Genomic DNA, 25,429 nt, shown 5'->3' with positions numbered 1-25,429 from the left:
TGCAAGAGAACACAGGCATTCAAGAACGGTGTGTTATTTCTTGGGTTGCTTACTTTTTAATCTTTCTATGTAGGTCAAGCACCACCAGTCTCTAAAGGAGTCATTCCTCACATTCCAAACCCTCTTACCTTGAACTCACGCTCCACTGTTAACTTAACAGCTAATATATCACAGCCAGGTATCTTACAAAGCAACTAGGACAATCCATCACAGTTAATCATAAAATGAAAACCGCAGAAGGAGCAATTAAAAGTAAATTAATCCCAGCACATGCTGCACTATTTCCCTCATTCTTATCTTTTCTCTTGTTTACACTTATATTAGTGGTAAAGAAGTTTACACCAACCCTTACTACAGTTGCCCAGCACACAATCCCACAAAATTTAGTCCCCTGACTTCTGATGAGCATAGTTTTATTTCTTTTTTAATGAAAAAGGATAGCATTTGAGTCAGGATATACCTATCCTTAACATTTCATTCATCTTTCTCCTACACGTATGGCTGACAGAGCTTAAAGGTAAACCTGAATGATCCAAGTAATTAGAAAAGCATCAATAATGATAAGGTACCACACGATGTCTACCAAATGCTTCAAGCTGATTGGTGACTTTTCTACAAGAAAACAATTCCTTCATCTCATTTTCATGTAGCTTTTCTGCCAAAAGTACTTATTATAGTGGCATCAGTTTATACACTTTACCTTAGTCTGTCTAAAGGCATTAAACTAATGTCACCACTAACCATAACAAAAAGCAATGTGTATTTGCATCTTAATACATTCATATTTCTAGTGTCTAGATATTTATTAAGTTAAATTTCTGTGTAGTGGAAATCAGGTAAAAAACTTAAAATAAACTGCACCGCCTATCCATTTCTGAAATTTTCAACTCCCAAGTGCTTCCTTCATTGACTTCAAATTAAAGTTATATCAGACATGAGACTTTTTCTTGGATATAATTTAGCAAGGCAAATGGAAAGAAAAGTATCTACATACAGCACATCAGAGTTTCAATCAGCCATAACCATCCAAGAACCTCTGCTCTCCAAATACACCAGGGATGTACAGAGCAGACAGTCTGCAATATCAACGGGTGACTCAACTGCGCACACATAGCAACTCCTTCAGAACTGAATTCCCTTGAGGGCAAAATACGCTTTCACCATCAAGACTATTAACTTGGGGATATTTATTCCTACTTCCCCTACATATACCTCTTCTCTGGCAGTTACATATGGTTAATGACTTAATTAAAATAATTGGTATAGGCCTAAAGGTAATTTTTTTTTTAATATATGAGGAATCTCTCATGAAATACTAAGTAAACATCACCCACCACAATTTCAGATTCAGATAGTTAATTAAGTTCTCAACTTTCAGGCCAGTTCAACTTAGTTTTTTATAAGCAATTACTGTAAGTTAAATCCTAACACTCCAAGGACTGATTGGGGTGGAGTGGTGAGGACAATAGAACAGGTCATGATTTCTAGATGTAGGAAAGGCATTATATCAATATTAAAAGCTTTATACAGTTAAGCATTTCTGTCCACTTCATTTTGATTGACAGAGATTGGTTGCATTATCTTGCATTGATATGGGCAAAGCATTTTGTGGAGAATTTAAAGGCTGTGGGCTAAACTGAGGAGAACAAGTTTTTGTTTGGTTATCAACGGAAATTAGCAGAAATAAATGTTCTGGCTTTCTTACCAACCTTTTCAATCACTTTCTTGTACAGTTAACCAAATCAAAAGCAAACAGTACAACTAACCCGTCCAGCACATAAACTTTTGTTGGTGCCCTCTCCATTCACTAACCTGTTCAGCCTTCTGATGGAAGATGGAGGACATATCCAGTAACGTGCTACGTTCATCCAAGGCTGCAGCAAATGCCTTCCACTCTTGCTCCAACTGACTAGCAATCTGTTTTATTTGTTGGGAAGCATAATGGCCAGACTCGATCAGACGATTTGCTACTGACATTATGCGGCTTATGTTTACATACACATTCTGTGGAGAAGAAGGGGGGAAAAATTAGTGGAAGTTAGCAGACCACTGAAATAAAGAGGTATACTTCTAAAAAAATCTACTTTATTACAGTACTACTTAATAGACTGGTTTTATTTGCCACGTTTGTACATGCCAAACTTTGGAATCTAGGTGTATAACATAATGAGTGAGAAAGATGACTTGAAATAATCAGTCTAAAAGTCACATTAACAGTCAGCTTAAGCAAATGCATATTATTTGAAGACACATTATTACAATGAAGAGGAAGAGTTAACCATGTTTTACAACAGTCTCAACAAAAATGTTAATGGATATTTAAGTCAACAAGACATTCAGACACACACAATATAGGAGAATCAAAGTATAATTAGTAACTACCTGATCTATCCACAGTATCAGCATGTGCATAATCACTCTACAAACCTTTACATCAACTTGTGAAAGTCACTTTTAAAGTAACTACATTTTCCTCCGAGCTAGCACTGAAAATTAGACAAATAAGGTCCAAAATCATAAGTATTCTCTAGCATCCTGGCATTACTCACTGATGGCTCTTAGTCATTCTAATTTTCAATCAACAGTTTCTTATTCCTGCAAAGCCAGCAACAAGAACAACTTTACCACCAAAATGTTTCTGAGTAGCCCTTTCAGAGCTACATGTATATAACACTGAGCTGACACTTTCAACTGGGCAGACTCCCAGACACTTAGAATGAAGTTCTTAGAATCACAGAATTGTTGAGGTGGAGGTCATCTAAGTCCAACCACGTAGACACTGAGCATCTCAGGTGGAACCACTACCTGCTGGCATCCAGCCACTACCCAGAGCCTGACACTGAGTGGATGGAGCAAGTGTTGCAGTTCTACCAGGTTTCACTGTCCAGTCTCATCTGAGTGGTAATTAGCACAGGTCTCTATTAATTGTAAACTCTGTGTCAGGAGCAGATCTGACACAGCCTACACCTCACCTGGTCCACCTAATAAACTGAGTACAGCAGTGTCATGTTGGCTGTTTTTCCTTTCTGCACAATATTTGCTTTCCATTTTTTAGGTTATCCCACACATCTCTGCTCTCCTTTTAATCAGGGTCGAACAACTGGAAGAATATAAATCTGCTATTTCTAACAAATTTTAAAAGACTGGAGAGCATTTAGGCCTATTTTAGTGTATGCAGCATAAATACAAGACTGCTAAATGAATCCAGAAAGCCCTTAAATGGTCTTTACAGTTGTGAAAAAAAAAAAACAACCAAGTGCCAAAAGAGAAAAGAATAAAGGCAACCATAGACTGTCATTTGAACTATTTCTGTACCATAATAAAAGAAATTTTTATAATTCTGAAACACCAGTTAAAAATGAAGGACGTGGTACTGTACATGTGAAGCAAAACAAATTAAAACTGAGCTGTGGTTACCATGCATTCATTTTCCCATGGCAATCTGGCTTCACAAGTGTGGAAGAATACCCCCTGTAGCAGTAGGAATATGAGTTAATATGCTGACAATTGAACACTTTCCAAGCTATGTACACCACATTCCATCCCTCAAAAAAGAACAAACAAAAACCAACTAACAATAATCTAAACTTTTTCCCTCACTATGTGATATATCTACTAAAGTTTTAAGTGATGGTATTTTAAAATGCAATGACCCAAAAGAGACAGACTTAGTTAAGAAGGAAAAGAATCTCCAATAGCATCTTGCTACAGTTAAGACTGTCTTCAGTTGATCCTTCAAGGTTAACAAATTTTGTTCAATTTCCTACAAGGACAGGCAAGTCCACTGTCATTATTATATGACAACTCCATATTTTGCACACTGCTTAAGAGATGAGAAACACTGCTACAACTATGCTGTTGCTCATTCCCCAGGGACTGATATCATATTCACTGTAGGGATTTACATCCTGGTTTTAGTTAGGAAAGCAAAAGCTAAGAGGTAATAACTGCTAAAGATTTATTTAGTGATGTCATTTACATCATGTGAATATGCATGAAGCACCCAAAGCTTCTAAATGTGTATCCACTGTCTAAAAAGTGAAAGGCTGAAGTGATACTGCATTGCTTGATCTCTGTGGTGCCCAGTGACAGAACCTCAGAGAATGGCCTGAAGTTGTGTCAGGAAAGGTTTAGGTTGAATATTAGAAAAAGTTTCTTCACCCAGAGGGTGGCTGAGTACTGGAACAGGCTCCCCAGGGAAGCAGTCACAGCACCAAGCCTGACAGAGTTCAAGAAGTGTTTGGATGATATTCTCAGGCATGTGGTATGCATGTGGTAGGCACATGGTAGGCATAGGCACTCTTGGGAATGGTCCTGCACAGGGCTAAGGGTTGGACTCGATGATCCTTGTGGGTCCCTTGGCATATTCTGTGATTCTGTGATTTTTCCACTGTCTTACAAACGTGACTATTGTAACAAGACTAAAAAGGGAACAATTCAAGTTATTGCATTACAGTGTGTTTAGTAAGTACACAAATGTACTTAGTATGATGATTTTCTCTCAAAATGCTCTTCAGCCAGAAGCTGAAAAGACACAACATCTGGAAAGCTCCTCATTGCAGAACTATTCTCTAAAGGGAGAATACGTATAAAACAAGTATTGCTGAGCAGGCAACACAGATTAGTAGCTCAACACAAGCTGTAGTGCACTCTGTCATTCTTTGGTGCATGCCTGAAAGGCAAGTACACAGGCAAAAAGCACAGGTGACAGCCTACCAGCTTAACTGAACTTCTATCACACTCGATACAAAATAAACCTGGCAGGTGACCTGAAGGTTCTACTTTATTTCCTGATTTTCCCAGACACATTTAGAAAATGTTTATTTAGCTTCAAGATTTCAAATAGCAGTTTTCTGACACAGAAACTATTAAGCATTCAGTTTTAAATGTCATCGCCTCAGTGATACAGTCCATAAGCATCATAATTGGCATCTCTATATAGACTGTAGTGAGTTGGAGCTATTTGACTATGATAGAAATAATTTAGCAATGGAATTTTCAAATCATCTGCCACTTCACACACAAATGGCCATCAAAACACAGTGTAGCATTAATGTATGAATTAACAGCTGCTTTAATGATTTAAATGTTCTCTAACAACTCTTCTAGACTCATTCTTGAAGCAACAGTAACACTTTCAGTTTTGGAATCCAAACTTTAACAATGAGGGCTGCAGAACAACTAAAGGTATAACCTGATCTATTCCCTTGAAAAAAAAACCAAACTCAGCAATGCAAGATTACAAGTAAGGAAAGTGTTTAACCTGTTCTTCAACTACAAGGATCCTCTAAATATTCTCAGGAAACCATTTAACCATTACTATTAGCATTGGAACAAGTGAAATATAATTTCACTCAATTTCTTCAAATTTATCATCTCTTTCCTACATTTTTTATGGTGGACCTGGGGAACGTTACTGCAAGACTGTATAGTCCAATGTCAACACTACTTTCTTTCCTGCTGTACTTTTCACTTACTTTCACTTACTCATAGTAAACACCCATGCCTTCAACCTCTCCTTACAGCCATGTCATTTTCATGTAGATGTTTCCCATTACAACATTAAGGATGAGGCTCTAAACTGGACCTAGTTCTCTAATAGGACCAACTGAATCAGAGCAATTTCTTTAAAAATCCGAAGTTCAGCACTCCCAGTAAGTACCAAAAGTGAAGTAAGATTTGCTTCTTTTCAGTAACACCACTGTCTGTTCCTTTAGTCCGTGATTCATTGACACAAGCACACTTGTTGCTGTATATCTCAGCAGTTGACTGCTTTTTAAAATGTTTATTTGCTTCTTCCTTCTTAGGAAGGTTGTAGACCTAGCCTGTTCTATTTCACCTCGTTGACTTTTGACTGCTCCTCAGAAGCTGAAAACAGCCTGAACTCATTTCACCTTTTCCAATCAGTTCTCAGGTTGGTGGCATCCAGACATTATGTCTAAGCATTAACTGCTCAACCACAAAGATTCTCTTAGGCATGTGCACTCAAAACACATCCTTCCTAATCTGACCAGGACCCACAGCTGTGCATTCTCTGAACTTCAAAAACCATCAGAAATACACAGTTTGCTTGACTGTGGTTACCCAGAACTACCAAAAACGTGACTGAATACATTTTACCTCCTGTGCTGCCCCATGCCTATTTAGAGTCTTTGTCCATTAGGGATGTTAGACTGGTTGAACAGCTGATGGATTTAATTATTTAACTTTCATTTATTTATTTTACTGCAAGCGCTACTTAAGCAAAGCATTAGATTAACAACATAAAAATAAGTTAAAAAAACCCCACCAATAAAACCCACCAAACCCCACAAAACAGACACGTCCCCGCCAAGTATGAAGAGATTGCTTACTACTGTTCACCATGCTACAAGAACAAGTCTGTATGGTTACAAAAATACATATTTAAAGTAAAAAGAATCTCAAGGGTCAAATATATCAGTAGTATAAAGAAAGAGGAAAAAGTTACACAAGCTGTCACCTAAGGTGATTTTACCTCACCTGACCTTCTTTACGTTTTCTTTTGTACCAGTCCCTGTGGCTGGATATGAGCAAGCCAAACAGGTCATCTTCATAACTTTTAACTTTGCAAACCTAGTGATACTCCATTGTTGTGTTCATACTTTTATTTTAACATCCCAAAACTCTCAGCAGTGATCATTTCTGACATTCTTTTTCTGGAAACCATTCAATGTTTGATTACTACCTTGATAAACTGGTTTAGTGTATAAAAACAGTGTGTGCTGAGAACATTAATCAACTTAGCTATATACTTACAATTGACACTGGACTTTTTGGACTATGGTTAATAAAAGTAACTTCTACTGATGGTCCTATCAACACTGAGACAAGTAGTCACAGCACACCCTTTAATAGTAGCATGTGCCGGCTTTCTTCAGTTTCATTTTGCCTACATCACTTCCCAAGCATTTTAACCCTCCCCAGTGCACTGCAAGGCACAGATAAAATGTAATGAAAGCAAGGCCATTTGGTCTAGCAACAAGAATAGAAAATGTTCAAGTAGATAACATCCTCCTCCTCCTCACCCATACTTCAAGTGACTTCTTGTTTTCCTTGAGCAGCAGCAGATGTATAGAAAATGGCAAGAAAAAGAGTGGACAGACACAGAATCACTCTTTCTCAGTCTTGCATGCAAGACTGACTAATCGCATAATCATAGGTACTTTATTTTTGCAGTTCAAAAACTCAACACATAAATTTTGTACTTGCAACTCCTATGATGTCTTATTTGAAAGTTTCTCCCTTAAAAGGTACTAAAATCTTGTTTTGAGAAGTGAAGCATTGGTTTAGTCACCCAAAGAGGAACGTCAAGCTGAAACTGAGTATTGCTTAACTCAAATAAATCTTGGGACTTGACAACAGCAATTTACTGTTGCTGAAAGCAGGCCTTTTAAATTGTACTGAAAATTCATCCTCATCTTTAGAGAGCAGAATCATTGAGAGTTTATTTTTCCCCACAGTTATGGAACATGGGATCTACCTGCCTTATAAAGACACAGTTTTGACATTTATCAGTGCATAGAATCAAATTCAGGAGTAACAGGAGGTTACATACCTACAGTTGCACATGTGAGCTGTCCTTCAGTCAGCAGCTCTTTCTTTTAGCAACATCAACCTGTGTGTTAATCAGTGGTAACCAAATATAGGTCCACCTTCAATGCACAGCCCTACACCTATCCAGCTTTGCTCCAGGACAGATTCATTGCAATGAGAAACAGTGTGTGTATTACACTTAAGATTTGCATGAACTTATTTCTTTTACCTTGAAGTGCAACCACGTGAGCCTATCACATACTGAATACAAAAGATTCCCAGACAGACTACTTGCTAATGAAACTGCTGAAAGTAAAGCTATATTTCCTCCGCGGATATATTCTTTACCTTTTTGTTTTATAACGTTTGGTTTACATTTCCAACAACTTTATGTTAACACCGAAAATCAGATTCTAAAAATAGCAGAAAACCATTACAAGAAAAAAAAAATCTGTACATCTTCTTTGTCCTTGATGTAACCAACTCCTGTTCATGACAGGAACTAAGTCGCTTTCACAATGGTTTACATCCAGGTGGCTCACTTCAGATCGGAAGACCAGATCAAAATTTTGGCATCTCACCCAAAGGCTGTCACTCTTTCTCAGCTGAGTTTGGCATAAGCAGCTGCAGAAGTTGCCCTCCTGCACCTCTCAGAAAGCCAAGCTGCTACTTGGGAAGGAAGGAGAGATGAGACCCAGCTATTGACTGAGGGTAGCACCTGCTGTGGAGGGGAGCATGTGCCCTGCAGCAACCACAATATGTTGGGAAAAGCAGCTGCAACATCAGAGTTAAGCTGTGAGCAAGTGCAAGAGGTTGCATTTAGCTGCTTGGGCAGCATTCATCCTTTGAACAGCCCTTCCCCACCTAAAGTGAGCCTAAGAAAATTACCTAGAAAGCAAGCTCTATTAAGGTCCAGTTAGGGTCACAATGAAAAGCCTTCAAAATATCCTGCAATAAAAAAAGCTTATACATAGTTGTCTTCTTTCCTCTACTCCATCTAATTGAATAATTTTGCATGGTTGTAGATGGGTTAAAAGTTAAATTCCACTTCTAGCATTATAGCATTCACATAAGAGATCTTAAATCAACTTTGATTGCAGAAGAGTTACACTGACAGGAACAATGAACTAACAGCAGCTTGCTAAGCACAGAGCATATGTGGAGAGTGGTCAGAGAGAAGCTGAACATGCTTGCAGGAGTTAGGACTGCCCAACATTTTTCCAGTTAAAAGCTAATGAAAAAGAAGGCTTGCAAAATTCAATCAGTTCATGTCAATTTTTTATGTCACATTCAGTTTAATCTTTGCCCTTAATCTATATGAAAGGCTTTTGCTATTTAACCAAATAAAATCCAGAAAATCTGAACCCTGCTTAAATCAAAACCAGCGACCAATCATTTTGAATTTGTATTTTCCTATTCCGTGCCAAAGAACCTCTCCTGGAGGAGATTATGCTACAGAAACACATTCAAAAAAAACGCAGCTTCTTCTTCCCCTTTTGAATGTTGGGATAATTTAATTTGCCCCAAATTTAAGCTGCTGCCTGTACGGTTCAAGAAATCATTTTGCAGGCTGAGAAAAAGTCCCCTGTAATTAATGCATTTGACAAGCACAGGCAAAAGAGAGATTAACAGCAAAAGACTAATAGCAAACACAGAGCAGGAAGGATTATGCTGCATCGCTCAAGTGCTTCCTACTGTTGATAGCATCTGAATAGTACAAAAGCAGGGAAAAAAATAAAAAAGTCATCTCATTTGAAGGAAAGAGGACAATAGTGAACAGGCTGACAGATGAAGATTTTAATCCTTGGAGTACAAGCTTAAGAATTGCCTGGAAGGCCATCCAAAATTGCTAAGTTCCAAAAGTCATCTCATGTCAATGGCATCTACTGTCATCTTGTGAGTTTGTTTCTGCTCTACTTCATATGCTGAGCAGTGAGGAACAACAACGAGGTTCTCCATAAAGGAGTTACTCCCCATGCCACGAAACAAACCTAATGGTCCAAGTTACATTCACATATGGTGTTACATAACTTAATTGCAAAGTTCCCCAGCACTTGCTTTACTCTTTTCAAAAAGTACGTATTGATTTTTATTTAACTTTTGCAAACATAGCTGAGCTGCTAAAGAAGAAAACGTACCTTCTCTAATGGTATCTTCTATTGCCTTAACTCCAGCTATACCAGACACAAGAGCTGCCTTACTAGCCCCTCTGTTACTTCAGCAAGACACATAACCTAGCTAAGTTTACTCTGCCATTCTCTGCAATTAGTAGTCCTGTCCTACAAAAAGACCCTCTTGCAAGAGTTGATTGTTTCAACCACACTGTAATTCAATTCCCATCCTTGGACTGCCAAGAATGTTAATTTCTAACAAGACTAGTAGTGTTCTTCCTTCATTGATCTGACAGACAGGAACTGGATTTAGGCTCAGACTCTCAAGGTTATTTAAATACCTCAAATGCTCCTAGTGTAAGGGATCTAAAATGTACTTGAGAATTTTGTCCCCATGTTCAAACAGGGATTCATGAAACTGAAAATAAACAGCTTTTACTCACTGCCAATTAAAATCCGAATTTTTAACTGCAGTCTACTGACAGCTCATCCTAAGATGATATTTGCCCGAGAAAATTGTTTGTTTTAGCTCCATTCCACTGTGCCAGAAATGGGAAATGTCTTCTTAAAAACATGGAAAATTATTACACCAAGCTCAGCTACTCCTCAGAACCTTTCGTCTGAGTTGCAATCTATTCAGAAGATTCTGAGAACTACTTCTTTCAAAGTGGAGAGCTAAAATCCATACTACACATGATTCTCTGAAATTTCCTACAAGACCCAAAGCAGTACTCAAACACACATCCCAGGTTCTAGAAGGTCGGATGCTTATATCTGAGGAGCGATGAGGTTGTACTGAACACAGCCATTTGTCAAAACAATTTTGCTGCTTGATCACAGTACCTCTGTACTTGACTACCCTTTATTTTCCTCCTTTGTGTTTTATAATATTACTGCTCCAATACAAATCTTACACTACTTGTAAAGAAGGAATGATTTATGTCTATGACTTACAAATTCTACCTTGACATAGAACAAATAGATAATTTGTATCTTTGTGTGGTGAAGGGAGGCCTGTTCTTACCATACAGTTCATGGCAAAGTGATTGTGCTGTGTCTGAAGTTCCATTGCGTGGGGGTGACTGGTTCCAATCTCTGTGTAGCTGTTCAGAAACAGACCTTTGTTGTGTGTGATCCAGTCAAACATCTACATGAAAATATTAAGGAAAGAAAAAAGTTCAATAATTTGTTATGGTAGAAATCATAGACAAGTAATTTAAGAAATCGGTGAACAGAGAAGACAGAGTCCAAGGTCACAAAAATCAACATGAACGCTCTTTCCATTCTAAATTACATGATTTAACCCAATCATTGCTGAAATCTGTCTTTGTGGATCAAAGAGCTGCGGCTGTTACTGTTACCTTTACTACAGGTGTTTATCTCAACAAGCTACAGTAAAGTTGTAATTGTAAACTTCATTATTACAAAGAAGTCATAGTAAACAAACAGACTTGGAGCACAGCCCTGAGCTGCCAAGCTTAGACGTTCTCTAGTGTCAGCACTTCTTGACATCAGCAGCTTAGCAATTTAAATGAAAACAGCAACTCATGGAAATTAAGCATAAATTCATTCTTGCTGATCAAGTACTTCAGCAGCAAGCTTAGTATTTTTAGTTTGTAACTTTACAGTAGATTTGAAAACAACTGTTCTATTTCTAGATGACTTAATAAAAGTATACTTGAGCAAAGAGTTACACATTGCCTTCTTCCAAAGAAGTTTAAGAAGAACCTTTAAATACATTTGTTTTAAGAACAAAAAACCAATTATTTTAATATTCGAAGAAATTTTAGGAAAAGACCTTATCTGGCAATGGGCATCAATGGATATACACAGGTATGTTAACAGCGGCACTGGAGGACAAAGTTTTCAAAGACCAAGCAACACATCAAAAGCTAAGCTTAACATCCCACCCAATGGGGTGTTTCAACGGTCTTGAAATCTTTGCTGTATCTCAGCAAAAAAGATACACCCATTCTCTGAACAGCCTGAAAAAGATTGTTCAGGAAAAAACAGTATCAATAAGCAGTAAATACTTGTTTAAAGATCTTTCAAAATATCCTGGCTAACAGAACCGAATCCAGTATTTGTCCCAGGTCCATAAAAAAACAAATTATAAGTAGAACACAAGATGGTAAGGACTGTAAACCAAACTTCTAAGAGCTTAGACAACTGAGACAGCTAATCACATACTCCTAAAATTTTCAGCTTCTTATCTAGAACACAGTGAAGATGCGTTAGAACATTGTTCAAAATAGAGACTGGTACTGCTCACGACCACCTTTCTCTAGGTCATCTTAATTTGCTGCCTTCAGACACCTACAGAGCAATTCAAGATTCCCTCGCCCCTTCTTGCCTTTTCTTCTCCTGGACCAGAGAGCACAGAGTTGAGCAAGTCCTCCAAAAGGAACGTGTTTATTTCTCCTCATACAATACTCTTTATCTTTCCCACAAAGATCCTGTCTTTTCCCACATTTAAGTAAAAAACACATAGACGTACACTGATAAAGAACCCATGAGCTATGAAATCTAATCTGACATAAGCAGTAAAAATAAGGGCTGCAAATAGATTAAGGCAAGGGCCTTAATCCAAAAGTGAGTTGGGATACTACATAAACCTTCTTTTTAATCTTTTTTTTTACTGGCTGTTGAGAGAATAAAGTCCCAGGTATGCTAGTTGCTGTCAACTTCATTTTGAGGTGCCTAATATTTCCCTTATGAAAGAAAGATGTGTTAATTTAATAGCGACTTATTCTTGCCATTAGAAACCTAGAAAACACAGATAGGAGCTTATGCAACCACATGGCAGGACAGAGGTCAATCCCACAGGCTCAAGTATTTCACAAGAAGTTTCTTAAAGCCCAAGTTATATAAGCAACTTGGTAAAAGATGAGTAAATGAAAAAAATATATTTTGATGGTGTTCACATAGTACTGAAAGATATGCTATAACGCAGAATAATTAATGCTGCAAGGAAGTGCCCAAAAGGTTGATAAAAGCATTTGGGCCTGAAAGAACAATACTAGACCAACAGCTTGCTATTTTTTCAATAATGTTATAATTAATAATTTTATAACTATTTCAACTCTTTACATGGCCCTACTACTTTCAGCTATATCTATTCAGCAAATGCTTGCTTTAAATGGTACTTTTAAAAGTTATTTCTTTTTTAAACACAGCACAAAACATTAGAGTAGTGTAAAAAAAGTCCCTGAGCTGAAACACGTTTGCTCTACTTTTACTCTTCCTCATGCATTTGTTATGACCACTGCTGGAGAGCAGGATACTGGTTTAACAGAGACCTTTGGTTTCATACAGTTCAGGCAATCTTACATAAAATACTTTAAGAAATCCGAATACTTTAGGAACTCTGACAAAGGCCATACTGACCACTTGATTGCATAGTTTAGTTACTACTTCCCCGGAGAAAAACTCTGCACCCTTCCTTAAAGCTACGTGTTCCATAGTAACAAGTCAGTAGTAAGTGATTGTAACACCATTCTATATGAAAACAGATCTTATTTGAGCTCATTCAAAAGTGAACTGCCTGCCATACCTCCTCTTCAAATTCCATGACAATCAAGGGCTTTCTCATCTGAAGGGACTGGTTAGCCTCAAACATTATGAAATCACTCAGTTCCCTATTAATGACATATGCACTGTCAGAAGAGATACATCAGTTTTTAGCCTGGGACTTTAAACCCTGCATCAATGAAGCAGTTTCCCACATCAGCCTCTTTAGACTTTGTCAACTGCCTGTCACTCACTGCCCAAAGATCACTAAAGAAGACCCATGTAGTCCTTAGTCATCTGTATTTATAAAGTATACAGAATTCATCTTCACTTGATGCAGGCAAAAAGGGTTGGAACAAACCCTTAACAAAACAAAAGCTTTAAAGTCACTAGCACTTGAAATATTCTTTGGTGAGAGCTACCTGTGTCCTTTACAGCTTATCAGTACTATGCCATGCCCTTTACTCTAGAAGACTCTTAGTGCCTCTCAACCAAGAAGTCCCTTACTTCTTGTTAAAAGTCTAGTGATTAACTCTAAAGACAAAAACGACTATTTGGAGTTACCCCTGGTACTTCTTTCAAGTCCATCAATTACCAGCCATTTATACTGCCCTCTCTCAATCCCTTACCTTTTCAGCATCCTGCTCAAACAGCCTGAGCTGAAAACATTGGTCCAATTTCAATTTTCGCACATGCCACATCTGATGCAGATGCTGCCGTGTTGAGTGCAGCCTGTCCAGCATGGTGGATACTTTGGGTAAAAGGTTCTGTAAGTCTGCATTCCCTGACCCCGAGTTCTTTTTGGGAAAGCTATCACTGCTCTGTATCCGCTGGAGCAGCTTTTGTCCTTCCACATCAAGGTCCTCGATAGGGGCCTTAATGACTTTCTTTTTTAATTGTGAATGCTCCTCTATCATATTGCGAGCACCTTCCAGGTCCTGAGGCATTTCTTTTTTTGACAATATATCTTGCAGTTCCTCCAGTCTGGACAGCATATGGGTTGCATTGCTAATGTAGTCCTCAAAGGCAACTCTGATTTCTATCCACTCCTCATGGTTGTATTCCAAACAGCCATCAAATTCTGGGGTTAGCTGAGAAGGATCAACTACTTTGGTAAGGCCTTCCAGAGACACCATATTTGTCTAGAAAATAAAAGCAGAAATAAAAAAATGCTGTTACTGAAATTAATCTGAAATTTCCTTTCAAGCTTTTGCTTTTCTCTTTGTAAGAGCTAATCATTTTGCTCACAAAGTTCACATGACACCTTTTCTCATACATGTCTTTTCCAGTATCAATTCTGAACAGCAGAAGACAGGGGGTCTTGCAGGTATTTCCCAAAATCAGAGAAATATTTATTTCTTACCTCACTACACTTCAGAAGAAAACAGCAGCCACTCCTTTGACTACTGTTTCGATTAAGATTTGACTTTGTGTATTGCAAAGCCAAAGGAAGATAACAGTAAGGTTCAGACAGCTGCTGGAGGTATCACAATTACCTCAGTGCAGACCAAGATAACAAACAGAGGAAACCTAGCTTTATAGCAGTAGAGGTAAAACCCTAATTCCATCTTTCTTACACTCAGAAAAAGAATATAAACAATAACATGCACAACTACTTAGTCTAATAGGTAGAAAGAAAAAAGAAGAAAACCACATTCCTTCTACCACCGCAGAATATAATTTATCTGGGAGTTTTCGAGGTGCTGATCAATAGTGAGCACTTAAAACCACGAAATAAATATAAATTTATATTCCACAGGGAAAATTACCTCAAACTCAAACTTAGAGCTGCCAAAGTTAGTCCTCTGTTTCTGCCAGAAATTGTCTGGCTTGATTATCAGTGCAACATGAATACAACATGGAAAGGATTCCTGTAAAATCTTCAGCAGAGGCTTTATGGAGTCCCATTTTGACCCACGCATATCTACAATGACAGTGAATCCTCGTTTACATACTTCCTCACTGCAGAAGAAAGAAGAAAAGGTTATCAAGCAAGTGTTATAACTTCAAACACAGACTCCAGTGCACCACACTGCCTAAGGAACATAGTCTGCTCAGCCAATTGTAACACTCTAGGGTCTCACTGTTCACTAGCTAACGTGTACAGCAGATCTCATGAACCTCTCAAGAAGTTTCTCTGACCCTCATGCCAAACTCCTTGTGGGTGATAGTTTTATACCCGTCATTGACTTGATACTCTGACTCTTCGGAACACACACACACACACACACTTACTTGACGGATGACAATATTCATGCCTTTCTAATGATTGAGGGGATCCTCTAAAAGACAGAAGATGGCAAATTGTTCTTACCTACCACTTTGCAACTTTTTCAAATTGTCTCATATTTAGACCCATATTATCTGAGAGTCAGAGTCTGCAGAGGAAAAAAAGCCATTTTTGACCATTTCTTTTGTAACAGGATCGATTTGAGGACAGTTAATGGATAAGACAGTATTTTATCATTGTGAACAAAACCACATCAACCTGTTTATACAAAACTTGAGCTCAGTTTTGCTGTCCAAAAGTCGACAGACCTTACATTCAAATTCTCCAGCACCTCTTCTGAGAATGGAAGATTTAATTTCTTTTCATCAATACCTTCTGTACATTTAGTGCTTGCCATTGATCAAAAGTGACAATCACCACCACCACCAGAAACTTGGATTTTATTCCAGCAGAATTTGCTACATGACCTTGTAGCATGACCATAGAAAATGAAATATTTCAAAACCAATGCATCATAGCCAACAGACTATCAAAAAGGACCAAATGTCCATTGTTTGAGTATGAGTCACTTTCAGGGATGTGACTAATGCAAATGCCATTTTAGAGTTCATGTGGTGAGGCTTTCAGAGTGTCCAAGAAGCAGGGAAGCTTCACTGGCATACTTTACACACTAGTATTAGCCACACTGTAGAAAGATGTGTTATGACTGATACAGGAGATCTTCTGGAAAAAGTGATAGTATTAGTTCCTTAGAAGAGGAGGTTATTTTAAATTTGAAAACTTTAAAGTTAGGAAAAAAAAAGAAAAGCCTGCAAAATTTAAAAAAGAGAGTTTATCATGTTAAATGATGGTTCTACCACCTGCCCATAGAAACATCAAAAACTGCAATGGCAGAAGCAAAATATATTAAAATCGACTAGCTTGGAATACACGTAGGCTACAATCTACAACTTTCTGACCATAGTGAAAACATTTTCTAAGATACAGCATTCAAGCACAAAAACAACTTCTGTTTTAAGGGCAGACCCATTACTTAAAGGCCAAATGCTATTATATGAGTGCTGCTCTGCCCATCCCTATTCTACCACCAAACTGAGGACTGCATGAGGAGTGCTTGCCACTAATTCACACAATACATACATCTACTGGAGTGTACAAAGCAAGCCCTCATCATGTGACACAATCAGATGTGTCATCAATCATGTGGTCCCATCATCTGACACAAGTTGAATGTCTTTTAGCCAAGGATCACAAAAATTAGGGTAGGAGGCTTTAGTCAGCCAAGGTCATCTGTTTCTAAACCTGGACTACACTAAAATACTGGTACAGTCAGTGGTGATGACTTAAGTTTAGCTATATTTTTAAATAAGATAGATTGTTAAATTACTAAAATTGTGAGACTGAATCAACTTAAGTTTTTAGATCTCTTACCAAACAATTGATACCTCTGATTCTTCAGATACATCAAATAACAGTACTGCAATAAATACCAGACAGCCCAGACGTTGGGGGCTGTTTGTACCACCTTGGACTTCTTAATCAGCTAGAGTTGCATGATCAGTCCCTAAAATATGACTTGTATGAAAATGAGTCCTGCTTTTAATAAAGCTCCCTTTATTCTCAAAGCTTTGCCATGCTTAAAGAGATATAAAACCTGCACTAACTTTTAATCTTAAATCTCTTGATGCTAAACTAACATAAGCCTTTTGCCAGAGGATTGCTGTATCTTGTCAGATTACCTCTAGAAAATTCTTGGACACATTTTGATGCACATTTATCTATTAACTTCTCGTAATAACTTGAAGCTCTCGATGGCTAACATGCATCTCACCATTCAAATCTGAAAGTAAAGATCTCAAGCCTTCTTCCTGTCCTTCTTCCTCTACCTCCCCCAGTTAACTTTACAAAAAAGAGGCCACATACACTGCCAGCTAGATGTCTTGAAGTTATTTTTATGAAACCACTTCTGTCAGTCTGAAACTGGCATCTGATTATATCAGGTGAAAAGACCAGCTGTAAATTAACACTTTACAGAAACACAGAAGATATTGCCTTCAGGGATGTTGTCCAAGGAATTTTTTTCAACTGTAATGACAACTGCTCCTTGAGGTCATAGGCAAACATAGTGAAGCACAGCAAGCATTGCTCCAGCCCACAACAAATGCTGGCAGATTCCAAGGAGGACCTAAAGTCAGGGTCTTAGGATCATTTTTGTCCCCAGTTCAGATAGTCCTAGAAGCAAAGTTATATATGAACAAACTTTTTTTACATATATACAAAATATCTCTTAACTTCATATATACATATATATATATGGGAGTGTATATATACACACACACACAAGCACTGGATGTAACTTCTGCCGATCTGCTTCAATAGCGCATTGCAATGCATAACTTAAATTGCTGATAATGCAATGCTATCAGTACTTTCACACATCACTCCATAGATTTATCTGAGACCTTTACAAGCAATTTTACGTATCTTTCTCCTGGTTATTTCTCTGCTTTATCCGGACACTACGATTTACCTAACGCAAATAAGAGTTAGGAGTGTTGTGCTGACCCCACTCCACACAAGCCATATTGTGAATGATGACCAGCATGTTTCTAATTACTGATGAACTGAAGGTCTTTGAGTTGTATTTGCAATCTTCAACACAGAGACAGCAATATGGCATGGCAGTGCTGTTTCCAAAACACAAACTACTTCCAGCTAAAGCACACCATCCGTTCTGCCAATGGCCTTCCTTTTACAGGGCAGAGTAATTATTTCTCTTCCAAAAAGCAATTTGAAAATAGCAACTGTCAAAACTTGGTATTGATTAGCTTATTTTATTAACCCATTCAGTCATCTAGCTTGTGGGTGTATTGCAACATAATCCATTTATTTTGTTATACAGATTTAGAGCTTATCAGACTATCACTTACCTAGGAATACATGCTAAATATGAAATTAGTCTTCTAAGGTCTTCTTGCCGTATTCTATCATGATTACTACGAGCTGGAAACGTTAGAATGGGACCTCCACGCTTATCTCTGCCACCTGAAAAATTAAAAATGTTAAAGACCCCACAGCATAACACTGTTCTTGTTAGCAGAACTAGTCGCCAGTATCTACTTCCAAAAAAGTGATTTCAACTTAAATGCCAACACTGTCATTTCGACACCAACTTAAGACTGAATTTTAGGAGCACTGATCAGCACACTGTCACAACTCCTACAATGAGAGAATACATGTAAAAAAAATTGCAACAAAGAATAACCAGAACATTACACTTAAACATTACAGTCACGTTCAACTCTGACTGGCAGTGTGACACCTCCAGCAATGGTGCTTTGTTATGTATTTAATTTTTGACTCAGCAATTGTACAGATTAAATTTAAACACAGAATTATGCTACTCTGTAGGCAAGTATTTGGATGATATGGCAGCAGAGAGCACAGCTGTGGGAAGTGCGCCCAGGTAGAGGAGTTCCTCCGCTTAGTGACAGAGCTCAGGGAGGAGGTGAGTAGGTTGAAGACGGATGGATCATTGTCATAGGAAACCCCCTTTCTGAAAGGAATAGAAAGCCCAATGTGTCAACTGAACCCACTTCTTGAAAGCCTACTGCCTCCCTGGGTCCCAGGTTAAAGAAGTGATGATTAAGCTTCCTACCCTGGTATGGTCCTTGGATTATTATCCATTATGGGTTTTACAGGTAGGCAGCAATGACACTGAAACAAGAAGCCCAAGGGCAATCAAGAGGGACATGATTGAAGTCTCTCCTTGATGGTCTTGGGATGACTGGTTGGGGGATCAGAAGCACAGCTGGTGCTTCTCTATCCTTCCAGTTGCAGGGAATGATAAGGGAAGAAATGGGAAGAGCCAGCAGATAAATACCTGGCTCCAAGCCTGGTGTCACCAGAAGGTTTTTGGGTTTTTTGTTCATGAGTTGGTTTACACAACATTAAGCCTGATAGTGAAGACAAAGTACACCTGTCTCAAAGGATGAAAAGGATCTTTGCACAGGAGTTACCAGGACTCACTGAAAGAGCTTTAAACTAGATTTGAAGGGAAAAGGGATAAAGCCATGCTCACTAGACATAAGCCTGTGGTTAGCACACCAGTGTTTGAGGTATGCTAGCAAGGTCCTTCAGTCTGCCATCTCAGTGGAGAAAGGGATGAAGATCCATGCAGCAGCCAAGACGTAAGGGTTATTGATGTGTTTGAAACGATGGAAGCACCTGAGAGAAGTTCACATAGAAATGAAGGCTTCTGCCCCCCAAAAAGGTGACAGAATCAACAGTCCAACTGAAATGCATCTACACCAATGTATGTAGCATGGGCAACAGACAGGAGTAGCTGGAAGCCACTGGGTAGCAGGAAAAGTGTGGCATAGATGCCATCATGGAAACATGGTGGGATGACTTGCACAACTGGAGTGCTGCAATGGATGGATGTAAACTCGTCAGAAGGCACAGACAAAGAAGGAGAGTCAGTAGGATAGCCCCATATGTTAGGAGCGTTATGATTGTCTAGAGCTCAGCGACAGTGACAACAGGGTGAGTGTTTATGGATATGAATCAAGGAAAAGTTTGCAGATGATGCCCAATTGGGCAGGAGTGGATCAATGGGCCAAGGCCACTGAGGTTCAACAAGGTCAAGTGCCAGGACCTGCACGTGGGTCGCAACAACCCCGTGCAACTTTACAGTCTAGGGGCAGACCTGGGGATGCTGGTCAACAGCCATCTGAATGTGAGCCAGCAGCATGCCCAGGTGGCCAAAAAGGTCAATAACATCCTGGTCTATATCAGCAATAGTATGGCCAGTAGGATTAGGGCAGTGATCATCCCCCTATACTCGGCACTGGTGAGACCACATCTTGAATCCGGTGTTCAGTTCTGAGCCCCTCACTACAAGAAGGGCATTGAGGTGCTGGAGTGAGTCCAAAGAAGGGTAATGGAGCTGGTGAAGGGTCTAGAGCACAAGTGCGATGAGGAGCAGCTGAGGGAGCTGAAGTTGTTTAGCTGGGAGAAAAGGAGCCTCAAGGGGAGACCTGACCGCTTTCTACAACTACCTGAAAGGAAGCTACAGTAAGATGAGTCTTGGTCTCTTCTCCCAGGTAACAAGGGACAGGATAAGAGGAAATGTCCCCAAGTTGTGCCAGGGGAGGTTTAGGAAAAATATCTTCACCAGAAGATTTGTCAAGCATTGGAATAGGCTGCCCAGGGAAGTGTTTGTGTCACCATCCCTGGAGGTATTTAAAAGACACGTAGATGAGGCACACAGGGACACGGTTTAGTGGTGGACCTGGCACTGCCAGGTTAGGGGCTGGACTTAATGATTTTAAAAGTCTTTTCCAACCTAAATGACCTCATGATTCTGTGATTACCTTCATTACTAGCAGAATGTAGGTGTATAGTATTTCACACTCAATACATATGCTAGATTGAGTAGATGTCAACCATTTAAGCATTTAACTTGTATTTTTATCCTTTTCCAATTTGCAGATTCAGAATTGTTACTTTTTAATTTTGTTAACAATGCAGAAAATTTCAAATCCACTTAATATATAATGCAAAAAAATCTGACTTCGAGTGGTTCCACTTCAATGTGTTCATCTCAGTCATAAAACTGCACAGACTTACTGCAGTCAAATAGTAAAATGTAATTTTATATCCAACCCCTTTCTAGTGACAACAAACCGTTACTATTACTAAAGGCTAAATTCAAGCCAGTAGGATATCTTTATCAACACATCCATAATAGCACAGACACTTTCTTGCAAGCTAAATTTCACATATATGTTCTCAACCACAGATGTGTGGACTGTTTTCTCCTGTCCCATGGAAACGCAGAAAAACACTATCCTCAGTCCAGAATTTCTCATTTTAAATCAGCTCCTCATTGTAATTCCACGTTATTAAAAAAAGTTTTTTAAAAATCACTTAGAAAGGAAGGCCAAAAGAAAATAAAAATAATAAAAGAAACCAGTCACTCAAAAATTCATCACTATCCTCTCCAACAGTCTGCATCTGCTTGCTAGAGACAGTAAGCCTAGCTGTCAAAGTCTCTAGGGACTGTCTACACTGGACATGTTCCCTGTGAGGCACCGCATGAAGCTCAGAAGAGGCAAAAGCATCTTTGAATGTCTGTCAAACTAGAGTGTCAGAAGCCTAAACTTAAAAGGAAATTCATATCCTTATCTTCCATGACCTTTTTAAGTGGGAGATAAGATAAAAAACTTAGTTGTCTCATTCTAATGGAGAAAGACTGGTCCTGACCATCCTGACTCACTTGCCAAGCAGAGAGCTTTGAGGATTTTTACACAGCAAGTGACAGGAGAAAAACAACACAGGAGCTGTAAGAGAGAGGAATGATAAATGACAAGACTGAGAGTCCAACTGCCCAAGCCCCAACTGAGCTCCAGAGTCCAACTGCCCAAGCCCCTACTGAGTTCCAGAGTGATCACTGGTCTCCAAAGCTACCAAGCTTAGTTGAAAGTCTGCTGCAGTCCTTAATGCTCTCCTCATTGCACCACAGGCCATCATCGCCTTCAGATCTTAAAAATTCATGTTTCAACCGGTAAGTGGTACTGATTCCAAACCCCCAGAAAAACTAACTCAAATCCTCAGGGTGGATATTCTTCTTTAAAAAGCAGCAGCTAGCAGAGAAGACCATATGCTGAATTGTCTTTAACGTTCTCTAAGCATTTTAAACAAATGCTTTGTTACACGCAGTCACCTCAGATCAGTCCTCTGGGTCTTTCCCACACTGTAACTCCTGCATCATGCAATTTTCTCAGTATGGCAGAAGAAAGGAACCCTTATTCTTTATGTCATTCTGGACACCACTTCAGTTGGCTCCCAGCTCCACATATATCACAGAGAAAACCCATTTTTAAAAATGGTACTTAAATTTCCGATAAAACATCCTGAAGTTTTTGTACATTGGAGACAAAATCTGCTGTACGAATTTCAGGTCTAGATGTGTAATGAAGAAATTAATACAGCCTTGATTTTTGATGAAAAGAACTTCACTGCTCTTTTCACTGTTCTCTCACTTACTGTTTATCTCGTCTTAAACCAGATAGCAAAACTGCAAATATTAAGCAAAAAAGTCCCTAAGACTTGCGTCTTTTCATCAGCTATACTGACAGCTCTCTTAGGCCTTTTCCAATAAATAACTCTCATTTCCTTTGTTCCTGATGCTCCTGTGTCATAGACAAACAGGAAAGTTAAAAGCAACAACGTATGAGGCATCAGGTGGGAATTTCCTGTCTCACAACAGCCTTTATCCAACTCAATTCCCTATTAGTCTTGGTTTAACAAAAATACGTTAAGTTACTACTTTCAGCAGTGAGACTTTACCCCTTTCCTTTTATACACCCCCCCCCCCCCCCCCCCAGTACTGAGATATTCTGTGTTTAGGCCAAAATGTGTCACATGAATACCTGATCACCTCACATGAGTCATCTAACACGAATCACTTCTGTCTAGTGCACATCATTAATAGGAGTATTGTCAACGGTCTTCAAATGGCACTAAAATTCAACAGGCTGATGGAGGCATTTTAAGAAAATGCCTTTTTACCTAGTTTCAAAGTACTTGGGTAAAGCTAAACAGTGGGCTTTTATGGCAAGACAAGTTATCAAAGGTTATTTCTCCATATGAAACCAAGATAACTGCCCCTTGCAAGAAAATGCTCTCCTCATCTAAGTATGTGTAGAGATGCAAGAGTATCTGTACTTGGACAAACTTCAGTTTAAACTTAACAAAAAAAATTTCATCTGTGACTCTATTTGTACTTCACAGAAAAGCCTAGAGATGTAACCATTTCAGGTGGTAAGACATCCAATACTCAAAGCAGTTTATTTCCCAATTAGGTGAAAACTGGATCAGTAAACCAACAATCTTCCTTTCCTTTCCATTCCCAGGTATAAAGCTTGACAGTTCTAGTTCCACAACGGTTAAGCCCTAGTGGTGGTGATATTTTTGTTGAGGGAAAGGGAAGGGGGGGAACACACTGAAGAACGTTGTTGTGGGTTGTTGTTCATGAAGTATTTTAAATCATTTTCACTACTAAAGTATCTCATTTCATTTGAGTTTCACTTGCAATGGAAATGTGAAACTATGGATTTTGGCACATCAGTTCTGGCCAGCCTTGTTGCCCACAGCTGTTTGCTCTATTCTTCCATTAGAAGTTGCTACCTTCACACAGGCAAGTTGGCAACCATTTATTCCTGCCGATACCTCATCTGCTCTGGTTCACAATCTATCATCTCCCCTTAAACTTATCTTCAGCTTTCATTTGGCCCATTTCACTTACACTGAATTAATGCCTTTCGAGATGCCATCTGCTTCGAAATTAACATCAGAAAACAACAATCATTTTTCAGATCCCTTCTAAAGGTTCTAAACTAAGTACTGGACAATCTGGAAATTCTGAGGGTTTTTAATAGAAACTGACTTCATTTTCATTAAATACTACAAAACAAGGTCCAAAAAAGAGTAATGAGGGATTGAAAAATTGTGCTTAACTCCCTTTTCTTATCTTCTTTCCCTCTGAAAAAACAGTTTTAAGAAAGCTTTCACCAGCCCTACAATTCATCTGCAGAATTGTGAATTACCATGATACCAGAGAAATCAGCTCCGGGGAATCTGTTATAACATTCACTACAGTTGCCAGGAACTTTTAAGAAAAAAAAAAAAAAAAACCAAACCAAAAAAAACCAAAACAATCACACACATTTTTTTGCTTTAGACTTCTACTTGATTCACAAGAGTGGACAGGATAAAGTACTCTGTATCACATGCTGTACTTGCAAGCATCAGCATCCATGCACAGCAAATCTCTTAAATAGAACAATTTCAGGAATCATTTTTTGTGTTTTAATATTTACAGACAAGAGCTTTATTTTTGTCTTTCTTGACAAATTATTTATCGAAAAAACCCTTTTCAAATATGAGAATGTCCTCTAAATTGTTTGACACTAAGATTATGGCCAAGGGGATGATGGTGTTTAATCCCAGAAAACCACACCAAAATGCAGTTCACAAGAATAAGCACCTCAGCCATCATTCCATCAAGTAAAGTTACTTATCAACTTACAGACTATATTATGATACTAACTCATATAAACCCCACTTTTAAATCCTCTGCTATTCCTTGTTCAGTAACCAACAGGCACTGCAAGTTCCCCTCTGCAACGGAGGTGTTTCTCCAGAATATGCTTCAGATGGGCCAATAACAAAGGCAACTCTGTAAAACTCCCCAGCAGAAGAAGCAGAAATAAGAAAAAGAATATGACATTGGCACAACAAGTTCTAGGTTGCTGCAAATAATGCTGTTTGATAGGCAGGGCTGAGGGAATGCAGGATATGACATGATCAGGATGACAACTAGCAATGTTCCACATTCAACAAAACATACACCTTCTTTATTACAGATCCTTTGAAAATGCTTATGTTACGTTTGGGATATCCAACTGGAATAGGTGCTACCCAGCTCTCCGTGATTTTTGTAATAAGAATTAAAGTATTTAAAATACCATTTTACATGCTACTAACACCACAGTTGGATATTCTACAACAGAAAATAACTGTACCTGAAAGGTATGCAACTTTTTCCTTTAAAATTGGCAATACTTCCATAGCCTTCATTTCATCATTTTTGCGAAACCCTGAAAAAAATGAAAAGACGATTAGTCAGAAATTCAGACAAGCTCAGCTTCTACATTTAATGAATGCACTGTAAAACATTTACCCTTGGAATATATTGTGAATGTTATGATTACAGGAATTAAGATAACCTTATAATAAAAGTCTGGGAGGAGGGCATCAAGTTATTAAGACCATGTACCTTTAGAAGAATTACCAGCAAAAAAAACCCCAACCCAACCCACCAAAACCCCACAACACCACAGACAAACAAATAAAACCATCTAAACAAACAAACAAACAAACCAGCAAAAAAAAAAAAAACACCAAAAAATCCCCAACCACCCAAAAAACACCACACAAAAACACACCCCAAAAAACC

The 25,429-nt window shown here is 38.5% G+C and overlaps 1 protein-coding gene across 1 annotated transcript in view; it reads right to left on the bottom strand.

Annotated features, from left to right (window-relative positions):
* Positions 1-25,429, bottom strand: part of TRIO (trio Rho guanine nucleotide exchange factor) — a 249,037-nt gene that overhangs the window by 153,886 nt on the left and 69,722 nt on the right. The window contains exons 2-7 of the mRNA XM_032710013.1: positions 24,996-25,070; positions 18,336-18,450; positions 14,945-15,137; positions 13,805-14,317; positions 10,690-10,812; positions 1,813-2,004 (exon numbers count right to left, since the gene is read on the bottom strand). Of these exons, the coding sequence (XP_032565904.1) occupies positions 1,813-2,004; positions 10,690-10,812; positions 13,805-14,317; positions 14,945-15,137; positions 18,336-18,450; positions 24,996-25,070 (1,211 nt within the window). The remainder of the gene's footprint in view (positions 1-1,812; positions 2,005-10,689; positions 10,813-13,804; positions 14,318-14,944; positions 15,138-18,335; positions 18,451-24,995; positions 25,071-25,429) is intronic.

The sequence above is a fragment of the Chiroxiphia lanceolata genome, chromosome 1, assembly GCF_009829145.1.
Source record: "Chiroxiphia lanceolata isolate bChiLan1 chromosome 1, bChiLan1.pri, whole genome shotgun sequence".
Taxonomy (NCBI): domain Eukaryota; kingdom Metazoa; phylum Chordata; class Aves; order Passeriformes; family Pipridae; genus Chiroxiphia; species Chiroxiphia lanceolata.
This window is presented reverse-complemented; position numbering and strand designations above follow the sequence as displayed.